The sequence below is a fragment of the Aulostomus chinensis genome, chromosome 24 (assembly GCF_037954235.1).
Source record: "Aulostomus chinensis isolate RoL2024-O1b breed Wild chromosome 24, RoL_Achi_v1.0, whole genome shotgun sequence".
In the NCBI taxonomy this organism is placed as follows: Eukaryota; Metazoa; Chordata; class Actinopteri; order Syngnathiformes; family Aulostomidae; genus Aulostomus; species Aulostomus chinensis.
This window is the reverse complement of record NC_141343.1, coordinates 769996-796119: the sequence shown is the minus strand read 5'-3', so window position 1 is coordinate 796119 and position 26124 is coordinate 769996. Positions and strand designations below refer to the sequence as shown.

The 26124-nt window shown below is 41.1% G+C and overlaps 3 protein-coding genes across 3 annotated transcripts; 1 reads left to right on the top strand and 2 right to left on the bottom strand.

Annotated features, from left to right (window-relative positions):
- Positions 1-149: 149 nt before the first annotated feature.
- tm4sf21b (transmembrane 4 L six family member 21b) lies at positions 150-3083 on the bottom strand. Its single transcript, XM_086198224.1, has 5 exons — positions 2892-3083; positions 2264-2329; positions 1189-1340; positions 915-1101; positions 150-173 (listed from the first exon to the last, which is right to left on the bottom strand). Exons 1-5 carry the CDS (start codon positions 3081-3083, stop codon positions 150-152), a joined length of 621 nt encoding a protein of 206 aa, XP_086054350.1.
- A 2083-nt stretch (positions 3084-5166) lies between these two features.
- On the bottom strand, positions 5167-9416 carry mblac1 (metallo-beta-lactamase domain containing 1). Its single transcript, XM_086197140.1, has 2 exons — positions 8896-9416; positions 5167-8297 (listed from the first exon to the last, which is right to left on the bottom strand). Exons 1-2 carry the CDS (start codon positions 9301-9303, stop codon positions 8055-8057), a joined length of 651 nt encoding a protein of 216 aa, XP_086053266.1. The 5' UTR covers positions 9304-9416; the 3' UTR covers positions 5167-8054.
- A 3063-nt stretch (positions 9417-12479) lies between these two features.
- mpdu1b (mannose-P-dolichol utilization defect 1b) lies at positions 12480-17990 on the top strand. The gene is made up of 7 exons (XM_086197099.1): positions 12480-12664; positions 13560-13625; positions 14199-14331; positions 14420-14505; positions 15498-15616; positions 15875-15985; positions 17010-17990. Exons 1-7 carry the CDS (start codon positions 12538-12540, stop codon positions 17145-17147), a joined length of 780 nt encoding a protein of 259 aa, XP_086053225.1. The 5' UTR covers positions 12480-12537; the 3' UTR covers positions 17148-17990.
- Positions 17991-26124: the final 8134 nt, after the last annotated feature.

The following is a 26124-nucleotide window of genomic DNA, read 5'->3' as shown; positions in this document are numbered from 1 at the left end:
CATCTGTGCTAATGTTCACAGCTTTATTATAAAATCTTGTTAAACATACACATTTGCACAGCTTTTTTACAAAATCCTGTTAAACTTACATGTTTACATACACAAACACAGACAGTTCCATCTACAGTCTACAAGTCAATAGTACAGAGTCATGGATAATCCCAGTCATTCCCCTTAAAGAATCAAGAACAGCTTGCAAAGTGAAATCCACACCACATTTAAACAGTGGTGACAATGTTAATAGAGACTCATAATCCATCAACTCAGAGTAGCAGATGATTATGATGATGATGATGACGATGATAGTGATCTCCTCTTCAAGTGGTCATTGTGTGGTGCACCGCAGTTTACTGTTTAGGAGAGCACGGGGGTTAGCATACATTCGAGCACTCATACCAACACAAGATAGAACTGACAGAGATTTTGTTCCAACTTCTGTTTGCTTTTTTTGTTGTTTTTTGTAAGGTTCACACTTACAGTGAAACTAAAAGGACAGAATCTCCATCATCAGATTTGAGCCAAAACAGACTAGTGATACCATGAACAAATCTGACATGTGACCAGCTGAAGCATTCACTTGAACCATCTTGTACACACTCCTTTCATATGCTAAATGTGTATGAAATTGTGTATTTCATAAATGTGTGTGTGAGACCATAAGCAGACATTTTGGACATTTTGGCTCTTGTTAGCTGTCAGTTGCTATTAGCATCAAGCTAAATGTATGTGCTGACTTTTTCTGCATTCTTGAATCCAAAAGGACTTAGAGAGATTTAAAAAAAAATGTTCTTGAACTCAAGACACCTATTTGTGAGTACTTGAGAGTCAAAATAATTTTTGGGGGTTGATATATTGCTTTAAATCCTCATGTGTGTCCTTTTGCAATAGGTAGAAATGGTCAAAAATCATCTTACCTCCTTGCCAGAGCAGGTGCCACAGATACATCCAAACAGTCCGTTGATCATCTGGATGAGACACAGTATGAGCTCCACACACGCTGCTGCTAACAGAGTGGAGAACAGCCCCACGTTGAATTCAACCACATTTTTTGGTTGTTCACACAAATCCCATAACTTTGTGTCTTCCAGGTAGTTCCCGTTACTGTAAGAGAAGCCATGAGATATTAGGCACTACTGTGATGATCTCATAGTCGCTTAATAAACACACTTTTCATTTGAAAATCTGTACCTTTCTGCAAAGGGTGTCCCCCACACTCCTGTGAGGTTTTCTGCATTTTTGTAGAAGCAGAATGGCCCATTAGCAAGGCCCAGGGAAGCAACACTCAGACTGTACACAGCACCCACCACACCAGCTGCTGCGAAACCAATGGACAGGAACATCTGCGTGGAACACACAGATGCACAAATTACCTTGCTACTGTTACTGTGCTCAGATATTAATCAAGTATATCTGGAGCATTTTTTAAAATTCTGTAAAAGCTGTAAAGCTAATGGTTAAGGCTAATTACTACTTATAAACTGCACTCAACACAACATGTATTGTGCACACACTCACACACACACACACACACACACACACACACACACACACACACACAAACATACACATATCTAAGAAAAGTATGCTAAAAATGACGCATTTTCCAAGCCCTCCTGCTTTTGATGCGCAGAGCAGCCATTTTGAATTGTGATCTTGGGATTCTATTTCAAAGATTTCAAATTTCAGGAGGGGAATTTGGAAATTCCTACTTCCTAGTTCAGCTGGAATGCACCTTCACTTACTTGTGAGCTCAAACTCTGTGTACTGACTTAAACAATTGCAGCTTAAATGATAATCCCTCTGTTTGGTGGTTGACGTTGCCTGCAGTTCACAGAACCCATCAGCTACTGTGATTATATCTCAATGGGGCAATGGACAAAGTTTCCATGCTTCCAGTGTCACTAGCAGACATCTGGGGTTAGAATTCCTCTTCCGCTTGTAGTTTACAGTTCAATGAGGAACTTAATACATGTGAACGGAACTCGAGTGATATGTGAGAGTGACTCACTATTGCCTCTTGAGGAAGATCTTGGTATTGCAGGACAAACACAAGGCAGTGCTAGCTTGTTCGGTGCAAACAAATTGTCACTTTATGTTCAAGATTAAGTCTTTTAGTTTGGTAAAGACAACAGGGATTCATTTTTAAATTTTTCAAAATTTGTCTCTTTTTTTCCCATTCAAATCAGCAGGATAGGTCAATCCTGGTATTTTTTGGACAGAAAAAGAAAAGCAACATATCAAGCCACAGTCATAGTGTACTAACCCCACAGCGGTTGGCACAGCAGTTCTTCGTACTGGTCAGATGAAAATGGATGGCAGGAACTAGTATCTGTCAGGGGGAGAAATTACATCAAAATCAAATAACTGAATTTGCATTATTCATTCAGAATAGAACAGGGATTAAAAACAACAGCAGAACACAGAACACATGCACAAGTTATAATTTGCACAAGTCAAATTAAGTGACTTTTATTTATGTCGCTTCAACTCTCGACAAAATGAGCAAACACACAAAAACTATCTCCTAACAGGCAGAATCATAAAGCAGACCCAAGCTGTATGTGCCTCGAGCAGTTGTACTAGACAGTAATAAATGAAAGTTACACATCGGGTACAGGTACTGTGACAACAATTGAACCTTTTAGAAACATCTCAAATGTTGGTTTGGATAATCAAGTAGTGTACGAAGCCATCACTGCTTGCAATATTAATTTTTAACTTCTTTAATTTATAACCATGATATTCAGCAAACGGACAACAACAAATCAGTTAGACAACCGATAGTAAACTACACTGATCTTGGCTGAGTTTAGAAAAATGTCATGTCTTAAAGTTTTACGGTTTTAAGTTAAGACGTCATCATTTCACTAAATCCATTTTCATTTACTCACCATGATTCCTCCTCCCATGAAGCCTCCCATATATTTCACCTCCTCAGTGATCTTATTTTTTCCTTCCTCGTCATTTTCTACATAGTCTGTTCTAAAGTCAGGGAAGAAGAGCATGATATTGCAGATCATCGACAATAAGGCCAGGACATAGAGGGGGACAGCAATATATTTAGAGCACGCTCCTGTACACATGATGCTGGCTGATGGAAGGAAAAATTAAGAATGTCAGAAATCCCAAGGCTTCTTATTCAAAATACTCAAATTGTCTTTTCAGATGCAGGCAGTGGCTTTGCCTTTTAGTCGTGAGGTGCAGGTTAATACACCAGAACGGAGAGAGTTCAAATATATATTTGAGCTGCTCAGAGGGTGGAGGGGTTAAAGGTAGAGCTATAAGAGATAAGCCCATCCAGCCTGATGAGCGCCCACTTTATGACTGGGACTATATATCAAGGGTGTGTGTGTGTTTCCATGGATGCCATAAAACCCATTTGTTTGCTACCATATTCTTTATTGGCTTACTGAACACCCATTATTATTAAGAAAAGAGGATAAAAGAAGAGAAATGACTATGATACACTTATTGTGCAGTGTTTTTACTACTTTACTGATCATGGTGCTCCACTTTTATTCTTTTTATTTATTGGTCCTCAAGTCTCTTCTTCTTTTGCTTTTTCTTGCTTGCTGCTGGCTTGAAGTACTCTTTAAGTGCACATTAACACTGGTGTTTGGTCCCCATGAGAACAACACACACACACACACACACACACACACACACACACACACACACACACACACACACACACACACACACACAGCTTGAGACCTGGTTTAATGTGAAGGGAACCCCACAAGCAGTTTCTTTAGTCTTGAATCAATAGTAGGAGGAGTCTTTTTGCAAGAAGTAGTTTTTGAGTGGACTGATCCTTTAAGGTCTCAGGCTGATTAGTAACTTTGCATTTGACAGTTATGTGAATTACGTCATGGAGAGACAGCAGTTTATTGCAAAAGGACCTGTCAAATCTGATTTTTTTTCAAATAATAAAGCACAGTCCCAAGACCTGTCCTTTTTTACTATATTAATGATATTGTCTCTGCTGTAAGTAGATGTAGTACCAATCTATACAATGATGATCTTGCTACTTAGTCCACAGAGACCAGCTGAATGCTAGTTAGCTTAGCATAATGAATGGTCGTGAACGGGCCATATGTCCTTCCTCCATATTGCCCACTCAATTTCGAAAACCTGTCGCTCCACCTTTTGAGGTATTCAAATTCGGGATGTTTCAGGATGAAATAATGCTCCTCATCTGCTTGTACAAATTCAGCTGTGATTAGTTGCAGCAGTAGTTCTTCTAGAGTTGTAGTTTTGTTTGCTGCAGTTTGGAGGTGCTACAATAAATCTCTTCACCCAGACAGGAAAGTAATTCCAACCGTCTCTCATTCTAAAAAAAAATACCTATAATTTCATGGGGAATGCTGTACACAACCTTAGATATATTAATGCAAGCATAGTTCAGTTTGGTGAAAAGTGTATGATGGCTTTTGACTGACCTATGCTACATAGCTGATGCACTACCATTGACTTAGCTGAGCTAACTAGCATTCAGGTGGTCTGCGTGGGTCTCAGCTTCCTCATGCATGCACAGAGGTGAGAAGGGCATCTATCTACTTGTTGGGCTCTGCAGGGAATGAACACATTCCCACTGGGTCTCAGAGATGCACTGAAAACTGTTGTCAAAGCCAAGCTTTTTGACGCTGTCAACTTCTGAATCTTTGACATCAGTGGTTTGAGTCAGTTGTATTGTGCTGCAATGAAGATCATTCATATCAAGAAAAGAAACCAAATAGACTCTTTCTTCAGGTAGTTTTTTTTGTCCTTTCACCAGCCAATCTGAATGACGTTCTTTTAACCTTGGCATGTTTCTGTTATCGGAGCAGATAAGAAGCTGCTTTGTGTATGTGTGTGCTTGTGTTTATGATTTTATTAAGCTATCAGTGAATTACACCAACGTTCAAATGCTATGGGCGTGTCCATAACGAACAGCTGCCACCGGTAGTGCAACAAAGTTTGAGAGATGAATCCAGCCTTTTCAGCCACCACCTTACAAGATGGTGATGGGAGATAATGAAGGCTGATTATATGATTGTTATCATAGAGATTTTTAAAATGCTGACCATGTATAAAAAAGGTAACATTTGTGTGGTCCATGTCATTATTGCTTTATTATTTACCCCCTCACTTTCAATATTTTATTATGGAATCCTTAATTGTGACACATAAAATAATAAAGTATACAAGGGTGATAACAACCATTGATCATTTTTCTCATGGTTTATCAATGCCATCAGTGGTTTCACAATAGAACGTCTTTTAATAGCCTTGGTGACTGAAGGTTGAGGAGTGCCCGACTGTCTCATTCCGTTATCTTCAGGTCTTACCTGTATGGAGGTGAGTCAAGCCAAAGCTCGCGCTGATGGATGAGTATGACGCGCACTTATTGTTCGAACATGACATCTTGCTGTAGTCTTGAGTATTATTTACAACATATCTAGTGTTGTTTCTCAATGTTTCTGTCCAGTCGAACAGCCTCCTTCCAATGATGCGACCGGCTCTGGTCAGTACCCGTACATAAAACCTGCCACGCTGTTGACTGAGGAGAGGTCAAAGGTCATCAAGGCTTTAACTTTCCCAGTCAAATACTTTTTATCCTAGTCTGTTGCAAAAGGTCTTGATATGCAGATGAATGCTCTGGAAACTAGCGAGTAGACGTAATAGTTGTACTCTCACAAAAATAAACATATAAAAATACACCCAATTTGATTTTCAAGTATTAACAATTTGGTGTATTGGGCGATTACAATTAGGATACGATTTTTCTTTCCTGCGTTAGTTACTTGTATGTGACTCCATATTCCAAAAATAGCCAGCTATGTTATTTTAGATTGAAGCTAATGGTGGCTAACAGCCAACGATGATAAACTACAGTCTGGCTCTTATTCATGGTAGCACAGACCCAGAAGGTAATTTTTTAACTTAAATCAAAGTGTTTGAGGTAATATCATCCTTCTCCCTCATGTACATGTGATCCCAGGAATATCTGCAGACCTGAAGTCAGGGATATTTTGACATGCTAGTATTAAATACAACTCCCCAAAGGTGAGATCTTAGATCAGTTGAGGGATCCATATTTTTCTGTAAATATTTGAGTACCTTCATACCAACGTGAGATTGCAATCGACGCATTCAATCAGATGCAGTTTTGTTCTCGAGATGAGAATTCGTGAAACTATCAGGATCATCAAAGTTCTCTCTGTAAATTCAAGTTGCAGAAGTTCAATGGAGGATGATTACATGTGTCGTGTTGACGTTGACGAGGTTTTATTTGTGATGTGGAAAACATTTATTGACTCTGACTTTATTAGGACGTGTTACATAAACCTCTCTTTGTGCCTGGTACTACCACTCTGACACATGCACACACTCAGCACAGCGTCTCACACACACACACCCAGGTGATAAAGCAATAATTAACAACATGTAGTCAGACATCAGTGCTTTTAAAGTATATGTGACTGGGAAGTTGGGACCTCGTCATTTTACGCTGTTATTGTTATTCAATTTTGTGATCAGCAGTGTATGATTTATTCAGATAAAAACGTGTTTTTGAGGCAACCTTTGATCACTGCTTTTCTTCTTGGCCCAGATTTTACAACATGTACCTCAGGATTTAGTAGGTTTTTAGTGCAGTGGCAGAAATGAAACAAAACATACATTACGTTTTCTTCGTCTAGAAAAAAAATGGTTTTGCAATTTCCCCGTTAAATAAAATAAAAAGAAATAGATAAACAGTTAAGACGAATCAGGCAACAGTACATTTTGATATTGGAGTCATGACAGAGGGAAGTCTACAGTACATCTTAATGACCTCAACCCTTTCACCATCAGCAGTTCAAAGGTCGAAAAAGCTCCGTGAACCCACTGTAGCGCGGCAGGAATTTACATTTCCATGACAACAGGCCAACCGTGCTCTCTCCAAAAGGTCTCTTTAACTGATGACACACTTGGATTTCTACTCAGTAAAAGTTCTCCATCATATATTTTTTTGTTGTTATTGACAAAAAAAATTGTTGATTACGAGGCAGCAGGATTTAGGAAATGCGTGTTCACCGTCCAGATGAAAGTGAACAAATAAATCGTAGGAACTGAACGTCAAGTTAAATTCGGTTTGAAGCCACTTCAATAAATTTCCACCACTTTTCCAAGAAACAGTGTCTTAAATGTGTTTGAAATATGCTTGAAAAATCAATTCAAATCCAAAATGTCAAGATTTACCAGGGTGTATTTAATAAATCTCATGACAAGCTGTGTTGTTTGCAACAGTCGATCCAAAATGAACTACATTGCAACATGTACGATATTAACTTTTATATGAACTAGTGTTATACTTTTTTTGTATCCCTTTCCAGGCCTGGAAATGAACTATTTTCTTCTTTTTTTTTTGTAAGAATGAACCCCAACAGGGGAATTTACAGTGGCATGCTCATAAATTTCCTTACGCTCATACATTTTGTACAAAGCAGGGAAAAGGTCTGTACACCCTTGTGGACATGAGCACATGACATCATTGACAACATGGACCCTGGTGGACACGCTGACACGAACAGCAGGAACTCGCCTAAAGGGTCAGAGGAGATGTCAGGGGGTCAGCGGGTCTGTGGAAGCAGACATCAATGGCGCTTTCTACCTCAACGTTGTACTGCAATGGGTGGGGCCTGCGAGGGGCACGGCAGAACCACCTGATAGTTAAAGTCAAGCCCTGAAAATGTTACACGAATGTGTGAATGGCAGATTCTTCTTGGGTGATTGTTTATCTGGTGGATAGAATGTGTTTGGTACAGTGCTGTGCGCCACTGCTTCACGTTAACATTTAACAACTTCCTTCTCTTGTTTTCTGTACACACACGGTGATGACACACCACCGCTGACCTCTTAGAGGCAAGTATGTCCCACTGCCCCATGTGACATTTGAGTGACATCATGTCACTGAGCAGCAGTTACATAGAGGTTTTTGTTCCGGGGGGGGGGGGGGGGGGGGGGCAGCAGTCCAGGGGTCTCATCCAATACAGCTCCGAGTCACCTCTGACCATCAGCCAGCACTTAGCTCAGAGGGTCCTCACCACTCGGAAGGGGACTCCATGTCCTGGTATGATGACATCAGCGGTCTCTAGCGCCCTCTGGCGGCTAATCTCATGCACTGCAGGGTTTATACTCAGATCCCGCCAGGTGTCTTCATCAGAGCAGCTCTCAAATAAATCCCCTGCAATGAGCACTGTACCCACTAATGTTCCCTTCACTTGAACACTGACATCTTGTCCTGTGTGACCTGGACTGGGAACGACACACACCTGAGACAGAGGAGACACATCAGGAATGGTTTAGTAGCTCACTGCCCTGGATGAAAACCCCTTACCTCAAATACTCCAACTGTTGTTACTATGGCAACAATAGTCCACATCTCAGAGGACATGCTTTAGTTCTCCTGCTGATTTAGATATGTTTTATAAAATACTCAGCAGAGTCCCGACATGTGTGAAATCAATGTCTTTCAATGTGTGTATGAAAAGTTTTAGTGCATTTCTCTGATATTAATAATCCACAATTAAAGGAGGGGTAGGCTCCCAGATTTCTATGTACTTTTTGTTATAATCCCTGAAGTTGGTCATGATGTCTCGATTGCAATCAATATACTATGTTTAAAAAAGGAAGCATCAAAATCCCTAATACATACAGGATGCAAGGCCAAATTTACCTCCACCAAATCAAAAACCGCTACAAGACCCCTCTTTTAAGTCAGTCAGATATTTTTTTGATTATTCTTTAAAAAATTATTGAATAATGAATCCAGGCAGCAGAAGAGATGTGTGTTTGCCTGATCTCGTTTGCAGAGGCAAAGGTCCGGGTTTAGAGTCCCGGAAGAATGTAATCGTTATGGGAGTGCCTCACGTGTTCATCCACGATATACTCGTATCCCTCCGCTAGTCGGTTAGGTCGATAGGTATCCCCGTCACTGATATCGTATCCCACAATCATCATCGCGGAGGGGAAAAGACTCAGGTTTCCTACGTGGTCCGAATGTCCATGAGTCCCAACCACCATGTTGATGTCTCCGGGGTCGAGACCCCTCTCCTTTAACGTGGTAAGGAGAAAGTCCCGGTCCCACGGTCCCCCGGTATCCACCAGAATAGTCCTGGAACCCCTGATGAGGGTAATGGTCCCGTCCGCTCGAAACGTGCCGTCTAACTGTGGACGACAGTAGCCGACCTTCAGGACGGACACGGAGTACGGCTGGCCGGGGAAGTCCAGCTGGGACTCGGTTAGAGGGACGGTGTGATGACGGCGGGTCGTCATCATGGAGGTGCTCACATTCGAGGGCAGTTCATAGATCCAGAAATATTCCTGGACCTGATGAACCGGATACGGAACCCCGTCCCTTTTTCTGATGGTACGGTCCCCGGCGAGCTGTGAGCTGTGATGCTGTGATAGCCCCCCCCCACCCCCTACCGGCCAGGATCGTCATTGAAATCCCATGATACATTGTTTTAGTGTAATTCAGAGAAAAATAGACTTACAGCAGAACGCCGTAGAATCATACAGTACTATCACGTAATTTATAATTATTTATCTATTAGCCTATAATCTCCCTTTTGCTATGTCAATTAATATTGTATTTGTTTGTTTTCTTTTTTTACAAAAAATGATGTAGTAGCTTTGATTGAAAATAGACATTTTGCCCAAATCCCCCTCCCAAAAAACGTGATTTAAATTTCATGAAATGTTTGCCCATGTTTTTTTTTTAAACTTTTTCTTGCACCTACTTTGCATAGTATCACTCTCCATCCTGATATAAGTACCAGAATTAAACAAAAGAAAAAATTGTAATGATGTATCCTTCATATTAAAAGAACATTTTATCTCACAAAGTGGAAAACAGCACAAACATAGTGTGTTTATCGTATATTAATAATGTGAATTTTGACAATATTTTTAACATTTTGTGATCAGGCCAATGTTTTTGGTGTTTGTTGTATGTTTAATTTTTAATCTTATGGCAGGGTCCAAATTTTTTTTGGATAAAATAAAGATTTTTTTGATCATCTGATTTTGCCTTCCAGCTCTCGCTCATTGGTGCACCACAAAAACTACAAATGACTCTTAAATATTCAAAATGAAATCTGTGTTCATCTTGTATTTAATTCTCAATCAATGCTTTTGTTTCTAATCTAGAATTTGAATATAATTCAATGATGATTAGATGTATCAGGGTCCTCTGTGCCAGGGCTGTGTGACCCCTACAGGGGGTATTGTAGTGTAAACTGTTTTCTTGTCTGTAACAACATCTACTGCACGTCTGTCCCTCCTGGTGAGGGATCCCTCCTCTGTTGCTCACCCTGAGGTTTCTCAGATTTTTCCCTGTTAAAAGGGTTTTCTATGGAGTTTTTCCTCAGTCGATGTGAGGGTCTAAGGGCAGAGGATGTTGTTATGATGCCATGTGAAGCCTTTGAGACAAACTGTTTGTGAAAACGGGCTCTACACATAAAATTGCCTTGCCTTGCCTTGCCTTGCCTTACAGGTTAACCCTGCCTCTCACCCGAGCTACCTTCCGGTTGACTGGATATGCTACCTGAGAGAGATGCAAGCTTTCATACTGTCATGCTGGACCTGCACTTAAATATCTATTTACTGTATTTAAAGTGAAAAAATTGTAGTAAGAAATTTGTACCAGAAGGGGGCAGCACAGTCTGGAGAACCGCAGGATTCTGATCCTATACTGGGTCAAGGAGCTGGAACTGAACATGGTGATTTATTCCGTATTTGAGAGCTCCGGTTTTCTATTCTTGTCTTCATCAGTTAGTGTGATGAGACAAATGAATGAAATGTCTCCATGACAGAGTTTGTGGACCTTATCGGCATCCATGTTCTTTACAGGCAGAACAATGTGCTGCTCAAATTTCTCCACCACAGAAAACAAAAAGGTCCAGACTTGTAAATGGTTAACCTCAAAAATCATAAAAGTAGAGCGTGATCTTTGGTTTCTGTAAGCCATGAAATAATGTCTTAGTGTTTGATGTCAAACTGGACTTCTTGATTTATATTTTGTCTTTTCACCTGTTGCTGTGCAGATTTGCCAACATTTCCTTGAGAGTAAATGCTTAATGCCCACTTCTGTTTACAAAATGTTCGTATTCCTCAAAACATTATGGAGAAGAATGAGTATCAGTTTTTCTTTTTAACTGTAGTAATCTTTTGAAAGCCTCGTGTTTATCTTCACACTGCATATGGATGCAGACTTACACAAGATCATCATCCTCTAGGATTGGATGTGTCATCTTCTCTATCGTCTGAAGGCACTGTTTTACATGGCTGTGTAGCTCCAATATTCACTGGCAAGCAGAGATTTTAGTGGAGGTTACTTTTTAAAATTCATTTTGTGTTTGTTTATAAAGGTGGATCATATATCGTGGCTGATGTGTTTTGATAACGTCACACACACACGCGCGCACACACACACACACACACACACACACACACACACACACCTGGTTCACGTTTATCACCAAAGTAAAAAGTGAGTAAGAGGACAGGATCCAGGAAAGAAAAGTACAGATCTGGAAGAAAATAATGAAAAAATCCAATGGCAAGAAAAAGACAAAATGTTTTTTTTTTAGATAAAAGTTAAGAAATGTCTTAGTTTTTCATAAACTGACAGTTTTTCCTTCATTTATTTGGTGCCTCTAAAATTCTATAAAATAGCACTAATAGGCTGCTAAATAGTTAATTTTCTATTAGATCAAATAATATTATGTTTTAAAAAATGGACAACACAGTAGTTTGGTGGTTTGCACTGTCACCTCACAGCAAGAAGGTTCCGGTGTCAAGCCCCGGCTCAAGCGTGAGGTCTCTCTGTGTGGAGTCTGCGTGTTCTCCCTTTGCCTGCGTGGGTTCTCTCCAGATGCCATGGTGTATCCCGCCTCTCACCCAAAGGCAGCTGGATCGGCTCCAGCCACCCCTCCTGGAAGAAAATGGATAGACGGATGAATTTTTTTTTTAAATGGTACAAGTACAAAACAGACAATAATAATCATTATTACCTTTTTTATCATAACATCTGTTTTATTATTGCCATTCTTATATGTATATTATCCTATGTAGTGCAATTTTCCCCTTCATTTGCTTCCATTCTAATGTGTGTGTGTTTCTATTTATGGATTGATTTTTACCCACTTTCGATAGTTTTATCCTGCCTCTGGTGTTTCCTTATTATTATTCCATTTTTTAATGCTTGATTTAGTTTTAAGACCGTCGCTGTGTCATTAATATTGTTATAGAAAGCTGTTTTTGCATTAATTTTTTTCCTTAAAATTGTGAAAATAATCTTTTTTTCCCTTTCTTAACCATACACTGTTTTTTTTTTTTCATTTTTAGATTTAAGATTTCTACATTTGTTTGTTCTTACGCTCAGTTTACTGATTTCTCTGACAGAGAAGAGGAACCGTTTATCGCTGTGCGGAACCTTCGCATTGCCACCCCTTGCAGCTGGTGAGGGCTTTTTTGTGTTACACCCCAACGTCACAACTTTATTCCACAATGACGGAGAAATTAGTTTTGGAGAAAGGTTCTTCTTTCATGGATCCGTTTAAAGGTTTTTTATTGGCATATTTTATGCCCGAATCGTGCTACGACGAGTTTTTCCTCCATTTTAACTTGTTAGACGGTGAGTGACGGATGACAGCGAATCATTGACCAGCAGCTAACTGTTAGCTTACTGACCCGAGGGACAGTTCACAGCGGCGGGTTAATCTAAAAAAAAAAAAAAAACTGAAGATGTTTGCTTGTGTCAAACTGTATTTTAAATGAATTTTTGTAAAGTAGCGTAATTAGAGAGTAAAGAGCTAATGTGTGGAAGAAGCTTCTCCCTGGACACGTCAGTCTTGAAGGTGCTACTAGTTTGAATGCTTACAAAATAAACTGGAACAGATTTATCATATCCAGGAAACCTCAACCTCAGATTAGCCGGGTCATTAAAGTGTTTGTGAACTCCTGTCAACCCGATTCTCCTAGTTCAGTAACTCCCAGTGCAAATAAATCTTTCAGGAATACAGAAAGCATTTGTGTATGTATATGTCTGTTCTGTAGGAAGTGCCGTGTGTTTTACTTTATCTTCCTAATGTAACCTTTAACATAAAACTAGCAACGATGATGATAATGCTAATATTGAATACAATGGAGCTCACTTTAAAACCGTGGCATCTCTGGTGATAAACAATCTTTGGAGCAAGTGAAGAGTAAATATGATAAATTGAAACTGGAAAAGAATACGAGTATTTAAGTGCTTTAATTGGCCTTCAATAATCTTCAAATGGTTTATTTGGTTTCAGCAGGCGATATTACAACAACTAAAACCACTGCAAAGTGCAAAATACAGACCTAAAAGGGCCTTTAAGGGGACTCTGCTTTAATGAGGAAATTCAGGTTAATATTGTGATTAAAAAAAGAAAATTAATGATAAAGAAGTTGCGACAGTTAATGATATAAAATGATATAAAATAACAGTGCAGTTTTACAGGATGGTTGGTGACATTTTATGTGACAATTGTATTGTATCTTAGTGCCATGCCTGAAGATTGTACTGAGCAAAGGCCTGGGGATCGGGATCATTCTGGGATCAGTGATGGGTAACACACTTCCTTAACATGTCATGTTGTGTTGTATATTCATATTGTATATTATCTTACAGCAGTATATAAATATAGAAATATATTTAGTCTGTTTCATAATAATCATCACCAGCCCTCTGAACAAGCAACCCTTGTTTTGTTCCTCCTACATGTTTACTGACATCCCATTTGTCACGTCACATGTTGACTGATATTGAATTATTGATATGTTTAGAACCTTTATTAACTGTTTGCAGTTGTTTTTTAATATCCTGCAACTTGCTACATACATAAACACAATCCTGGTTCTGTTAATGCGGGCAAAGACAGTTTTGTATTTAAGTGTATTTGATAACTTCTGAGACGTTTTTCTCTACAGCCCCACTGCTGTAGCTCAGCTAATTAGCATTCTGCTGTCTGTTGGGGATCAGGAATTCTTAAATGCATGTAGAGTATAGACTGCATAGAATAAAATCTTCAGATGTGAAGTGGCTGAACTCTTATGCTGGGTCAGTTGGAGCCCACTGTCGCCGCCTCTCTTTCTCCTGCTACAAACTGAAACCTGCTCTATATCTTCCACCTCCCTCTCAGTGAAGCTCCCTCAGATCCTGAAGCTGATGGCTGCGAAGAGTGCTGAGGGACTGAGCTTCAAGTCTGTGCTTTTGGAGCTGCTCGCCATCACAGGAACCATGGCCTACAGTATCACCAACAAGTTCCCCTTCAGGTGTGTCCACATCGCTGTCTAGAAATGTACTGTACAAAGTGGACTTTTCACTGAGCTTCATATCTTTGATTGTGGACTTTCGCCTCAGTGCCTGGGGCGAGGCGCTGTTCCTCATGCTGCAGACTGTCGCCATCGGCTTCCTCATCCAGCACTACGGAGGAAGAACCAGCAGAGGTTAGACTGTTGGAGCCACACTCAACATTTTAAGATCCATTCTCAGCTCAGGATATTGATAGATGTGCGCTGAGGCGGGACACCAGGTGACAAAAATCACACACACACCTGATGTGTCACCGGCTCTGCAGTGGATACGGACAGTTTAGACCGATCCTTTTCTGTAGAGGTCACAAGTTGATTGGTTAATCTTTCAGGCTGGTTTTAGGCCAGGAAACAACAAACTAGAGGTAGAAGATTCTCAACCCTGACCCTTCCCTCCTTTCCCTCTACGATGTGCTGTGTGTTCGATTATGAGAGCAAAAATGTTCTTCCCAGTTATCATATTACTTCAGATGACAGACTTACACACATCTCTTTGTCCCAGCCACACGTCACCAGGTTCTGACGTTGCCCAACAAGCATTTGTTTAAGGTTAGCAACATTAACGCTAACCAGGAGTCTGACTTTTATTTAGCAGTACATCAGCAAACAGTGTTAGCAATAAATTTTAGCTGAAGTCCACGTCAAAAACTTATTCTTTTCAACTGGCTGTTGTGTTGCTCAAAACTTCATAGTTTTACAGAATTTTTAGGAACACCTCTGGCCGCATCAACAGCACCATAAAACACAGACATATTTAACACATATCCTAAACTCATGAAGGGTAGTTTCACTGCAGGGCTGAAGTATTACACAGCTGTATGACAGATGAGTGTCACCGCTAGAATGTAGCCTGCAAATGATGACATCATCAAAGTTCAACTGGTTTGGACTGTGATCTGAGTGTAACTGTATCCCTCAAACCAGAGGAACTGGTTCATCTAAGCAGGTCTGTTGTGGCCTTATACTGCCATCTAGTGGTTAATACATGACGTTTATTCCAGAATCACCAGGAAACAGGCCTGCATGTGCTTGTAAGTGTAGTAAGGATGTATTATTATAATACTTTATATGATCTTCAGAAAACTCTTGACTCCGCCTCTCAGAACCTTGATGCTGTTCCCTTTTAGGTCTACTGTTTACGGCTGTCTACTTCACCCTTCTGGTCCTCTTGCTATCTCCAGTCACTCCCATGTCTGTGGTCACCACCATGCAGGCGTCCAACATGCCCGCCGTCATCATCAGCAGGGTGAGCATACGCCACACCAGTCCAACACACACACAAGAGTGAGTGTAACTGAGATCTAGAAAACACTCAACTCTCTACTTCTGGCACTTTCATGCTAGTTAAAACATTAAAAAAAACGCAGCATTGTATTTATGATAAAGATTCACTGTAATTCAAAATATGAAAGAAAACACAGTGTTTATAACATTTAAGAGACGCTTATGCAAATTGACATTAGAGTGGCGTGTGTGTGTGTGTGTCTGTGTGTGTTCGTCTCAGTTGATCCAGGCTGCTACAAACTACCGCAACGGACACACGGGCCAACTGTCTGCTATCTCCATCTTCCTGCTGTTCGCTGGATCCCTCGCACGCATCTTTACTTCATTGCAGGTAAAAGGACTCTGTGTGTGCGTACACGTGCAGTATATTCTCTACGTAATGATCTGAAAAGGCATGTCTTATATTTCAAATATCCAATCAAATTTTGTCCTAAATGGTAACAGGAAGAGTAACTATAATTTTCTCAGAAGTGAATGAATAAATACTGGGTGTATTTATGTTGTATTTTTTGAAAAAAAGATTTTTTTTTTAAAGTGATGATTGTAATCACAGTGTGCATGGTGATTTTCTTCCTTTCTGACTTTTCAGATATTTGATTTTGTGAGATATTCGCATTTGGGAATGATTTTGACAGCACAATTGAATATCACTCAGGAATGGGGGAAATATTGGTTTTTTTTTTTGTTTGTTTTTTCCAGCTCTTAATATCCATTTTTATTTAAAATAATTCATGTTTTAGTTTACTTGTCTTTTCAGTTCCATTTTTTAGTTTGTCACTGAACTATGCAAAGTATCGCAATATATCACAACATACGTATTGTATCATGAGGTCCTTGCCAATACCCAGCCCATATACCCCTATGAGTAACAAAAGCTGACACATTTAGACTGTATTTGACACATGTCCACTTCTTGCTCAGCCCCAGTGATTGTTAATTCATTTAGCATTTATCCATTTACATAAAGCTTACCAACTGCAAGGGTCAGAGTCTCAAGGCAAAACGATAATGCTACTGAATCCCTGGTGGTCCTACGGTCAGGACCTCGGTCTCAGCTTTTACGGTCTCATTGAACCTGCAGTGTTGATATAGTACACATCTAAAAATAAAGCTTTAGCATAGCAAGCAGACAGTCTGAAGCCACTGGGCCACCAGCACGAGCTCCAAATGATGAGCTCTTCTCCCACAGTTGCATCATGGGAGGGTTCAGTGAAAAGTGAGTTTTCTGCAGAAATCTGAGATGAGATGTGCCAGTTTTGCACGTTTCTTTCCCATTTTGTCTTTTCTGCTTCAAATGGGTCTCATGTGCTGCCCAACCTGAAAATGAACAAAAATCCTACATTCTTTTTTGACAGGAAACCGGAGACTCCCTGATGGCGCTCACCTACGTCATATCCTCATGCTGCAATGCCGTCATCACCCTGCAGGTCCTCTACTACTGGAACAGCTCTGCAGAACACAAGAAGAAGAAGAAGAAGAAGAAGAGCGAGTAGGCGACGGAGCTTTGCTTCAATTGCAGAGAAGCGCTTTTCATATCCAGCTGTCCAAAACGTGTCTTGTGAACCTGAACAGGCTTGTTCAGAGACCGCAAATCTGCTGGACTCATGAACTTTAATTAAGGATGTGAGCCAAACATGCCAAATGGTCTTTAGCAGTATCTTCAATCTGGACCAGTTGGCTGTTTGCAGGTTAGCTGCATTTGTTGGAGTGTAGTCGACCCTCCGAGCGGGACCACTGGGGCCACACTCCCTCTGTGCAATATACTCACATTCCTCTTGATCAAATACTTGGTTTTCCATTTGTCATATGAAATCATCAAGATCTTTTTTTTTGGGGGGGGGGGTGTTGTTTTGGCCTCAGAAGCATGTGAAATTATTTGCTGTATTGTTTAAGATAAATGTATTTCCAAAGTGTGTTCTCTGTTTGGTCTGTTTCGTAGATGTTGATATATTCATTATGAGATCACCTCCAGGAAAGTCAACTTGACCAACAGTAAGTGATTATTAGAGATCCCACATGTTTAAGACCATTTTTACCTCATAAACAGACGAACAGAAAAACAATGATTTAATTTCATTTAAAATAATTGAAGAAAACTTGTCATTTTTCAAATGGAAAACCAAATGCAACCCTTAAAACTTTGGTATACTGGCATTTTTTTCTGGCACGGAGGCATCAAATCCACGGAGGACTTTTTCTGTGCAGTTGTCATGAACCTAACGCCAATGTGTATTTGTGAAATATTTCCGCTTATTTTGACCTCAATCATGACACTCTGCCTAGAGGAATAAACAATGTTGGTCTGTTGCCCTTCTCTGCGGCTCATCTTGCAAAAACATTGCCCTCTGCTGGTTGTGCCATACAGCTTGCCTGGTGGACAAGTCAGCTGTTTGTTTTTTTTTAACAGCAACTCCATCTGCTGATGAAACACTAAACACTGGTTCAGTCTCATCTGTTCATTTGTGACTCATTAATGCAGTCCTCTCCCCATCTAGCCTACCTTGAGGTTGTGTATATCCCAGGGGTTAAGAATTTGGCAGCAAATCTCCTGTCAAGCGCAGGCAAATGGAGAGGAAATCCAGAGCTTGTGGTTTTATTGCGGTCCAGATTTGGCAGAGCTCAAACCAACCAGTTTGCATCATGGGAACGACTCACTGTGAGAACTGGTTTTGGTGTTGGTTTTCACTGGAGGATCAGGGAGCAACAGTGAGCAGGGAAGCTCTGTCTCAAGAATTCTTCCATTGACCATGATTCCCCAGGTGTTCCAGAGGCCATTACATGATATTTGATGATTCCAAGTTGCTTTCCTCCACCTGATCCATGGCCATGTCTATAGCTGTGGGCATGGCCTCTTCTTTCTCACACACACCCCAGAATTTGATGACCCTGACATGTAAACATTACATGGTGCCAACAAGCTTGCTACAGCCAGAAACGGAAGGTCTATCTCTGACTCAGGTACCTGTCTCATACAACATTGGTTCTCTTGTGCTTAGCCAAAACCTGCATGCTTTGTCTATCAGCACACAGTCTTTGAGGCAGATGGGTGGCATGGCTCAGAGGAAGAATGGCTGTCCGGCAACCGATGTTTTGATCCTCACTTCCCCCAGAGACCATATCGAAGTATCCTTGAGCAAGATACTGAACCCCTACTTGCTCCTGATAGCCCTGCAATGGACTGGCGACCCATCCAGGGCGTGTATCCTGTCTCTTGCCCAATTTCAGCTGGGATAGGCTTCACCCATCCCCACCCCAAACAACCCTTAACAGATAAGAGGTATAAAAATTTGATGGATGGATGTTTGAGGTGGAAGGCTGATGGTGAACGTTGTTTTGACCTGTGCTGTGAGCAACATAAACCAGCAAACAATGTCTCCGGTAAGGTCATCAGGAGCTTACTTGACATGCACAGAGCTGTTAGTCTGTTACAGAGGTCAGAAATTGAGCTTTCCTGTCGTTTAAACGGCATCTGTCACACCTTTCATGCCTATGATGGGCAGAACCTTCCCCGCCCTCATAATCTGGTGGCACTAGAGGTACAGTCTCCCAGCCTGCTATGAGAGGGTGTCTACTGTAGAGAAATTGCTTTCTCACAATTTTACAGGGTCAACTTGGCAGCGCAGGGTTCTGCTGTGCTCTCAGGTGCTGGATGGAGCAGTAAAGGCATGGCGGTTCCTTGCAAACCCTCATATGTTCATCCAAGATGAAGGCCTGACTGAGGTCAGATCATAAATTGTGCCTGTAAGAGACAGAACGATGACCATCACCACCTCTTGTAATGCCAAGGAAGAGGAAGAGTTCATATGGCCTGCAAACCAAACCTCTTCACGTCAGTCATGTGACTATGTTGACATAAGGCTAACGATAGAAGATGAAATTAAATGGGACATCAATTGTTCTAACAGATCCATAATTATTGGCATAAATTAATTCTCAGGAGTTTTCTGAGGTGTTTTCACCAGGATCCTTAGTGTTTTCCTGTTCTTTATATCACTAGTGTCTTCAACTACTCTGAATGATCAATGGTGAGAGTATGAAGGTTGTGCTAGAATCATTTTTATATACTTTGTTCATTTTGTGGAGTTCCTGTCATCATGTATGCACCGTCCCCACAGAACTGGCTACGGGGCGTGCAGAACAACTGGAACCAGTGGAGCAGGGAAAAGAAAAGAAAAGAAAAGAAAAACCTGCTCTGCCCTGTGGACGTTACCCATTACTATTCAAGTGTAGTTTCAGCAATATACACGTATGGTTGTGGACATTGTTCATCGACACACACACTTGCATGTTTGCAAGTCTGGCTTTACTAGACTTGTCTAGTCTTGTTTTGATGTTGAGTTTGACTGAGTTTGCCTCAGCAATAGCAGTTTCGTAGGACATGAAGCTAATTTGCAAACCAGATGTGTGAAAGCCTGGTTTAATCGAGCGCTTTATTGCTCTAAGATAATATTACAAATTGTTGTAGACACTAAGCCTCATGTCACAGAGTAAAACAAACTCTTGAGTGTGTGTGTTCAACATGCATATTTCATAGTGATACAGCTTCAATACAGATTCCACCCCAAATTTTATGCTCTGATTCGTTGCAGCACCACCACCGCTTGAGCAATACGTGTGCCGGGGGGGCTGGGAAAGGGTGGAGGAGCTTGGCAGCCTGGGATCAACAACAGCAGTTCTTGAAAAAGAAAAGAAAGGGAAACTGCTTGCAATGGTGGGGTGGGGGGGGGGGGGATGCAGCCGGCTGCCTCATATCTGATGGTGCAGCAGAGATAGAAAAGATTGGTATGTTTGCTAGAGCCAGTCACCTGCCATTTCTCATCTTGGGAGGTCCTGGTTTCCTCATCAGTTCCAAATGAAGCTCGCTGTTTCACTACACAGTCTGAACACACTGGGCCAGGAACAGTGTGCCCCCTCCCCCCGTACCAGGCAGGAGCTGAATGTACAGCATTTTGATCCAGATGTACCAAATAAACCAGTAAGTAACTGGTACAAGCTTTAGGTACACCAGTCCATAAACTCTTCACCTCAAGGGTGTGCCCCCCCCCCCCCACACACACACACACACACATACATACATACACACACCTCATTAGAGTTATCTGTCAGTCTGTCATGGCTTAGCAAACACCTTTAACAGCAGCGAGTGTGTTCCTGTTGACAGCCATGCTCGCTGTCTTGGTGGTCCGATTGATTCACAGATCTGACAGACGAGAAGAAGAAAAAAAGTTTAGCTTTGAAACCTTCAACCTACAAGTGTAATAGATGTTTCAGACTGAGATTTATCATTGAAATACAGTTGTTCTGTGAGCCTCCATCACTTTACATCTCAGAACCTGGACGACGAAAACCCAAAACACTGACTGAGAGGTCCAACCCTGTGTTTGTACTGGCAGAACAGAAGGAATGACAATGTCGTCACATCATTGGTATCAGCAGATTAGGGCATTGGTTACATTTTTTTTTCAAATGAAGTGCTGTCAGTCTGACATTTTGCTCATCATCACTGATAAGGAGACCTCAATAAATATATAAATTATGGACTTTTGCAAATACCCAATGTGAACATCATTCAAACTTTCTTTTATACAGATAATATTGGTAATCAACGTCATAAATCATTTGTAAAACATTAGATATCTGTAAAAAGAAAACTAATGTTGTGTAACCCTGTACGGCTAACGAACGATACTTCAAACCTCCAAGTACAACCAGACTCAAGGTGGGTGGCCATCTGCCTCGACCAGTGGGGTAAAGAGAGGTCTTTACTCTGCATCTCAATCACATCGGGACTACAAGACCCAGGATGGCCTTTTAAGATATGTATGACATCAGGTTATTATTATTTTTCCTGTTTCATCTAGGAGACTGTTGTTTGCCCGTGCGCTCCCTCCTCTAATGGAGGACTGTTTTCAGACAAAACAACGATCCTTATCAAGACCTTCAGCACCACTGGCTCAGTGTGTGTTTGTGTGTTTTCATATGTCCTCAAGCCACCGGTGATTCATTTGCACGCCATGACACTAATTCAAAAACACCGTTGATCTCATATTTGGGGCGACGCTTATTCCAGCTACACTGGTGCGAGTAGCCCATCATCCACCCTCATCAAACAACAACCTCCCCCCTTCCGTTGAAGGCGTGGGTGTTTCCAGGTGTCCACTTGTCTTTACAGACAGAAAGATTCAGATCCATCCAATTTTCAAGTGTTTCACGACACTACCACCTCACGAGGAACGTTCCCACAACATTTCATTGACTTTTTGAAGAATAAAGGATGTTTGAAACTTCAAATTAAATTCTTTCTTTTTTTGTTTAAAGATGTGAAGAGGAGACACAAGGGAGCTCACAATCTTTTCTCAGATTTTCCCAGAGGAGGTCATGTGTTTAAAGTATGTCTCAGAATAAAAAAGGGATGAATTTTGATGACATTATGGCAAAGTTAGTTCGTATTTTAGGCAATAATGTCCTGGTAGAATAGTAACAAAACTCCCTGAGTCAATGTGAAATAGTTTTGGCTTCTGTAAATCATCTTAAACTGTTTTGGATGTTATCCAGAGAATCTAATTTTGATAGATTTTGCATTTCGAGGATACTGAGGTGATGTATTTTGATTAGAAATGTAATTTGATCATTTGTGGCAGGTGGAGAAAAAAAATCATGATTGTATTTGGATGGTAGTATATTATTTAACCCTCTTGTGAAGAGTGTTTTTTACTATGTAATTTAATTATTTTTAAAGCCCACTTTGTACACCCCCCCCCCCACAGTGTTTACAAAATATAGATTCAATACATGTCACATGGTTGATTATATTAAGCATTATATGAAAGCAAAAAACAGGCAACTTTTCTGTTTGCCACAGTGTCATTTTTGGTATTACCACTGGATGGCCCACGTGTGTGTGTGTGTCCTTCATCTCTTCCTTGCAACTTCCTTCATATTTATTCATCAATCGAATAGATTTGATCACATTTACATGATAATGTGATCTGGAAGAAGTGATCATTGTCTAGTAAGTTCATGTCAAGTTCTCCTGAGTGTGTAATCTCTCTCTCTCTCTCTCTCTCTCTCTCTCTCTCTCTCTCTTTCACACACACACAAACACACACACGCACACCAACACACAAAAACACACCAAAAACATTGTGCAGCCGATGCATTTGCTAAATTGTTGGTGAAAACCTAGATAAGAGGAGTGCTTGACAATCTCTAGTCCCCCCCCCCCCCCCCCCCCCACTTCCCCACGGCTGTCTAATTAGAGTAATTTAACTTTTTTCACATGTTCACAGGTGTGATCTCTGAGGGTGTTTGAGATGTGTTCAGGTTCCGGCTGGAAGAATGCAGCAGGTACTTCACATCAAAATCCAGGCAGCTCCCCATGATTGCTTTAGAAGTGGCCGGACAATGTTGCCAAACTCCTTCCGGTCTGTATGTTAGTGTCGATGTGATTCCTAATTCCTCCTTTGACTCCATGTTTGGAGGAAGAGACGACAATAACAACCGGAGGACACGAGAACAAGGGACAAGTCGGGGCTCATTTTGGACATTATTTCTAGATTCTGTGTCAGCAAAGTAAATGTCAACTCGCCACCTGTTTCTCTCTCACTCTCACACAAACACACACACACACACACACACACACACACACACACACACACACACACACACACACACACACACAAACAGGCTGACCAGTTCTTTGTAGAAACTTTTAAGTCAGTCTCAGCAGATCCATGGCAACCACTTGTTGAAGCCTGGCTGCTTGTTGCTAAGTGATGGGATGTAGTGGACCAGAAAATCCCTCCATTGACAATCCCTCCACCCCCTTCTCCACACACCCCTCTCCCTACCCCATCCCCACCCACCCATGGACCACAGCCAAAACAACCCGCATATATGATCTAACTTCCGCTGCTTAAAGGGCAAGAAATGTTCCTTTGGTACTTTGCCAGATCCAACCTGTGTTTAAACTCCCTCCTAACCTACTGTGCATACTCAGATTTTTTATTGAAAAGTGCACATATAAACTGCATTGAAAGATGTGACTTGAATATTTATGTACTTGAATGAGTTTAGTATTTCTGACTATTTATAGGCAAAGTTTTGAATGAAGTTACAGTGGAAATGTCTTGGCCTACAAATTAAACTCTTGACAGAAGGAACAAGAATTCACATTTCATTTTTTTTCATTTTTGTGAAAATGAGACATTATTCCCATGACTGGAATAATCGCAACATATTTTTTGTTTTGTTTTTTCTTTTACATATCATTCATTCTAATAGGCCAGTACACTTACAATGTATGAGACTCATTGTATAGAGAAGCGTAGGGATGAGGTATGGTATTTTTGTGGTCTAACAGGCAGTTAGCATGGCAAGGATGAGGTATTTTTGTACTTCAAGAGAAGTTAGCATAGCAGGGATAAGGTATTTGTGTTGTCTAACAGGAAGTTAGCATGGCAGGGATGAGGAATTTTTTTGGTCCAACAGGAAATAAACGTGGCAGGGATGAGGTTTTTTGTAGTTCAACAGGAAGTTATCATGGCGGGGATGAGGTATTTTGTTGTCAAATAGGAAGTTAACATTGCAGGGATTAAGTATTTTTGTAGTCCAGCAAGAGGTTATCATGGCAGGGATGAGGTATTTTGTAGTCCAACAGGAAATTAGCATCTCCATGGGTTCCTGGGACCAAAGCTTTGTTTTCCTGGATTTTGGATTATTGTTTTGAATCAGCTCTGTGGTGAACAAAAGCTGATGAGACTAACATGTTTTGTACAAAAACTGATAAAGTCTTAAGCATAATTACAGTGGTCAGAAGAGCACAGCTAACGTTAGAATACAAAGGAACTACAGCATGGACGCATGACTTTCTTGCCAACTTCGTGCTTACCAGACAATTGCACTTGAGAAAAGGGGGAAACAAATCTTAGACAGAAAAATGTAACAGAAAAGTTTCTAATTTTGGAACTCAAGCATGATCTGTTGAGACAGAATTCTAATGTTACAAAAATACATCAGCACACTTGGTGAGATGTTAGCAAAACAAGCCTTTAGCAAATGTTTTACTATGTGCTGTTACATATGCGGTAAGAATTTTGTACTTGCATTTTTAATCAGTCGGATTGTGATCGATATATGTTTGCATAGGCTAACAATATTAGCTGTGAAGCCAGCTGTCCTCACACCACAACACTTGATCAGCAATCACGCTGCTAATGGGGCTTTGTATTTTTCCCTAAGGAGATGTGCAGGAATGTATTTTGATCAGAGGCCTGAAATACCAAACTGGGATTATCCACTTCTGATTTGCAGGGGTTTGTTTTTACTGTTACTGTGACTGTAAGTGCCATTTTAAAGACACATAAACACTTCAACACTCATGAGTGTGTTACGCGTATTTAATAATTATAAAACAAAACATTTAAATGTCAACCACCTAACTGCAGAATACAGAAACTTACTTTGATAGGCAAGATGATGACTCTCTTGTTCTCTCTCTCCACACACACACACACACACACACACACACACACACACACACACACACACATATTTATATATATATATATATATATATATACATATACATATATACACACACACACACACACACACACACACACACACACACACACATATGTATGTATATATATATTAGTACCACTAAACACATCTAAGAAGTTTGACCAACTTGTGGAGGTTTTCCTCGAACCCCCCCCCCCCCCCCCCCCCCCCCTGCATCTGCTCCCGTTGTCCTCCTCCTGTTGAGCCTGGCCCCCTCATCATCTCCACCCCCATCTTTCCCTCCCATCCCCTCCCTTCAATGACCGATTAGCCGGTGCGGGGTTCTGTGCCATTTCCATGAGAAAGGCGGCGGTCGGTGAAAGGGTTAAGCCTGAGGACGAAGCCCCAGAAAGCAGCCCTAATTTTCTGCCCAGCGGGGGAGTGGGGGAAGCGGGGTGAGGGAACAAAGACGCCCGGGGGAGGAGCGGAGACTCCGGCTTTACTATATGCACCTGCGGCCTGAAAAGCAGCGGACAAAGCGCCTCCGAAACGGCCAATTACGAGCGGGCCATCCAGCCGCTTTGTGTGGGGAGGCAAGGGGAGGAGGGCGGCAGTGAAAGGGAGGTGGAGGGGACGGGGAAAGTGAATTTTAAAGAGGGCAAAGATAAGAAAGTAAATAATCGAGCTTTAAATCATTCTGGGCACTATAGACCACCGCCCACATTTCACATCTTCCCACCGAGGCAGGGCACCGTGTTCCCCCGCAAATGTGCACTTTGTCCGCGGAGAAGACGCAGCTCTTATCTCCTCTAATGATGAGATGAATGAGGTCATGTTGAAAGCAGCAGCAGCAGCACAGAAACACCACAGCTCATGTGGTGGCATTCACATGACCAGCTCCTCTATTTCACAGGAGGAAGGAGGCACCATCAGCTCCACACAGAGGAAATATCACAAAATCAGAAG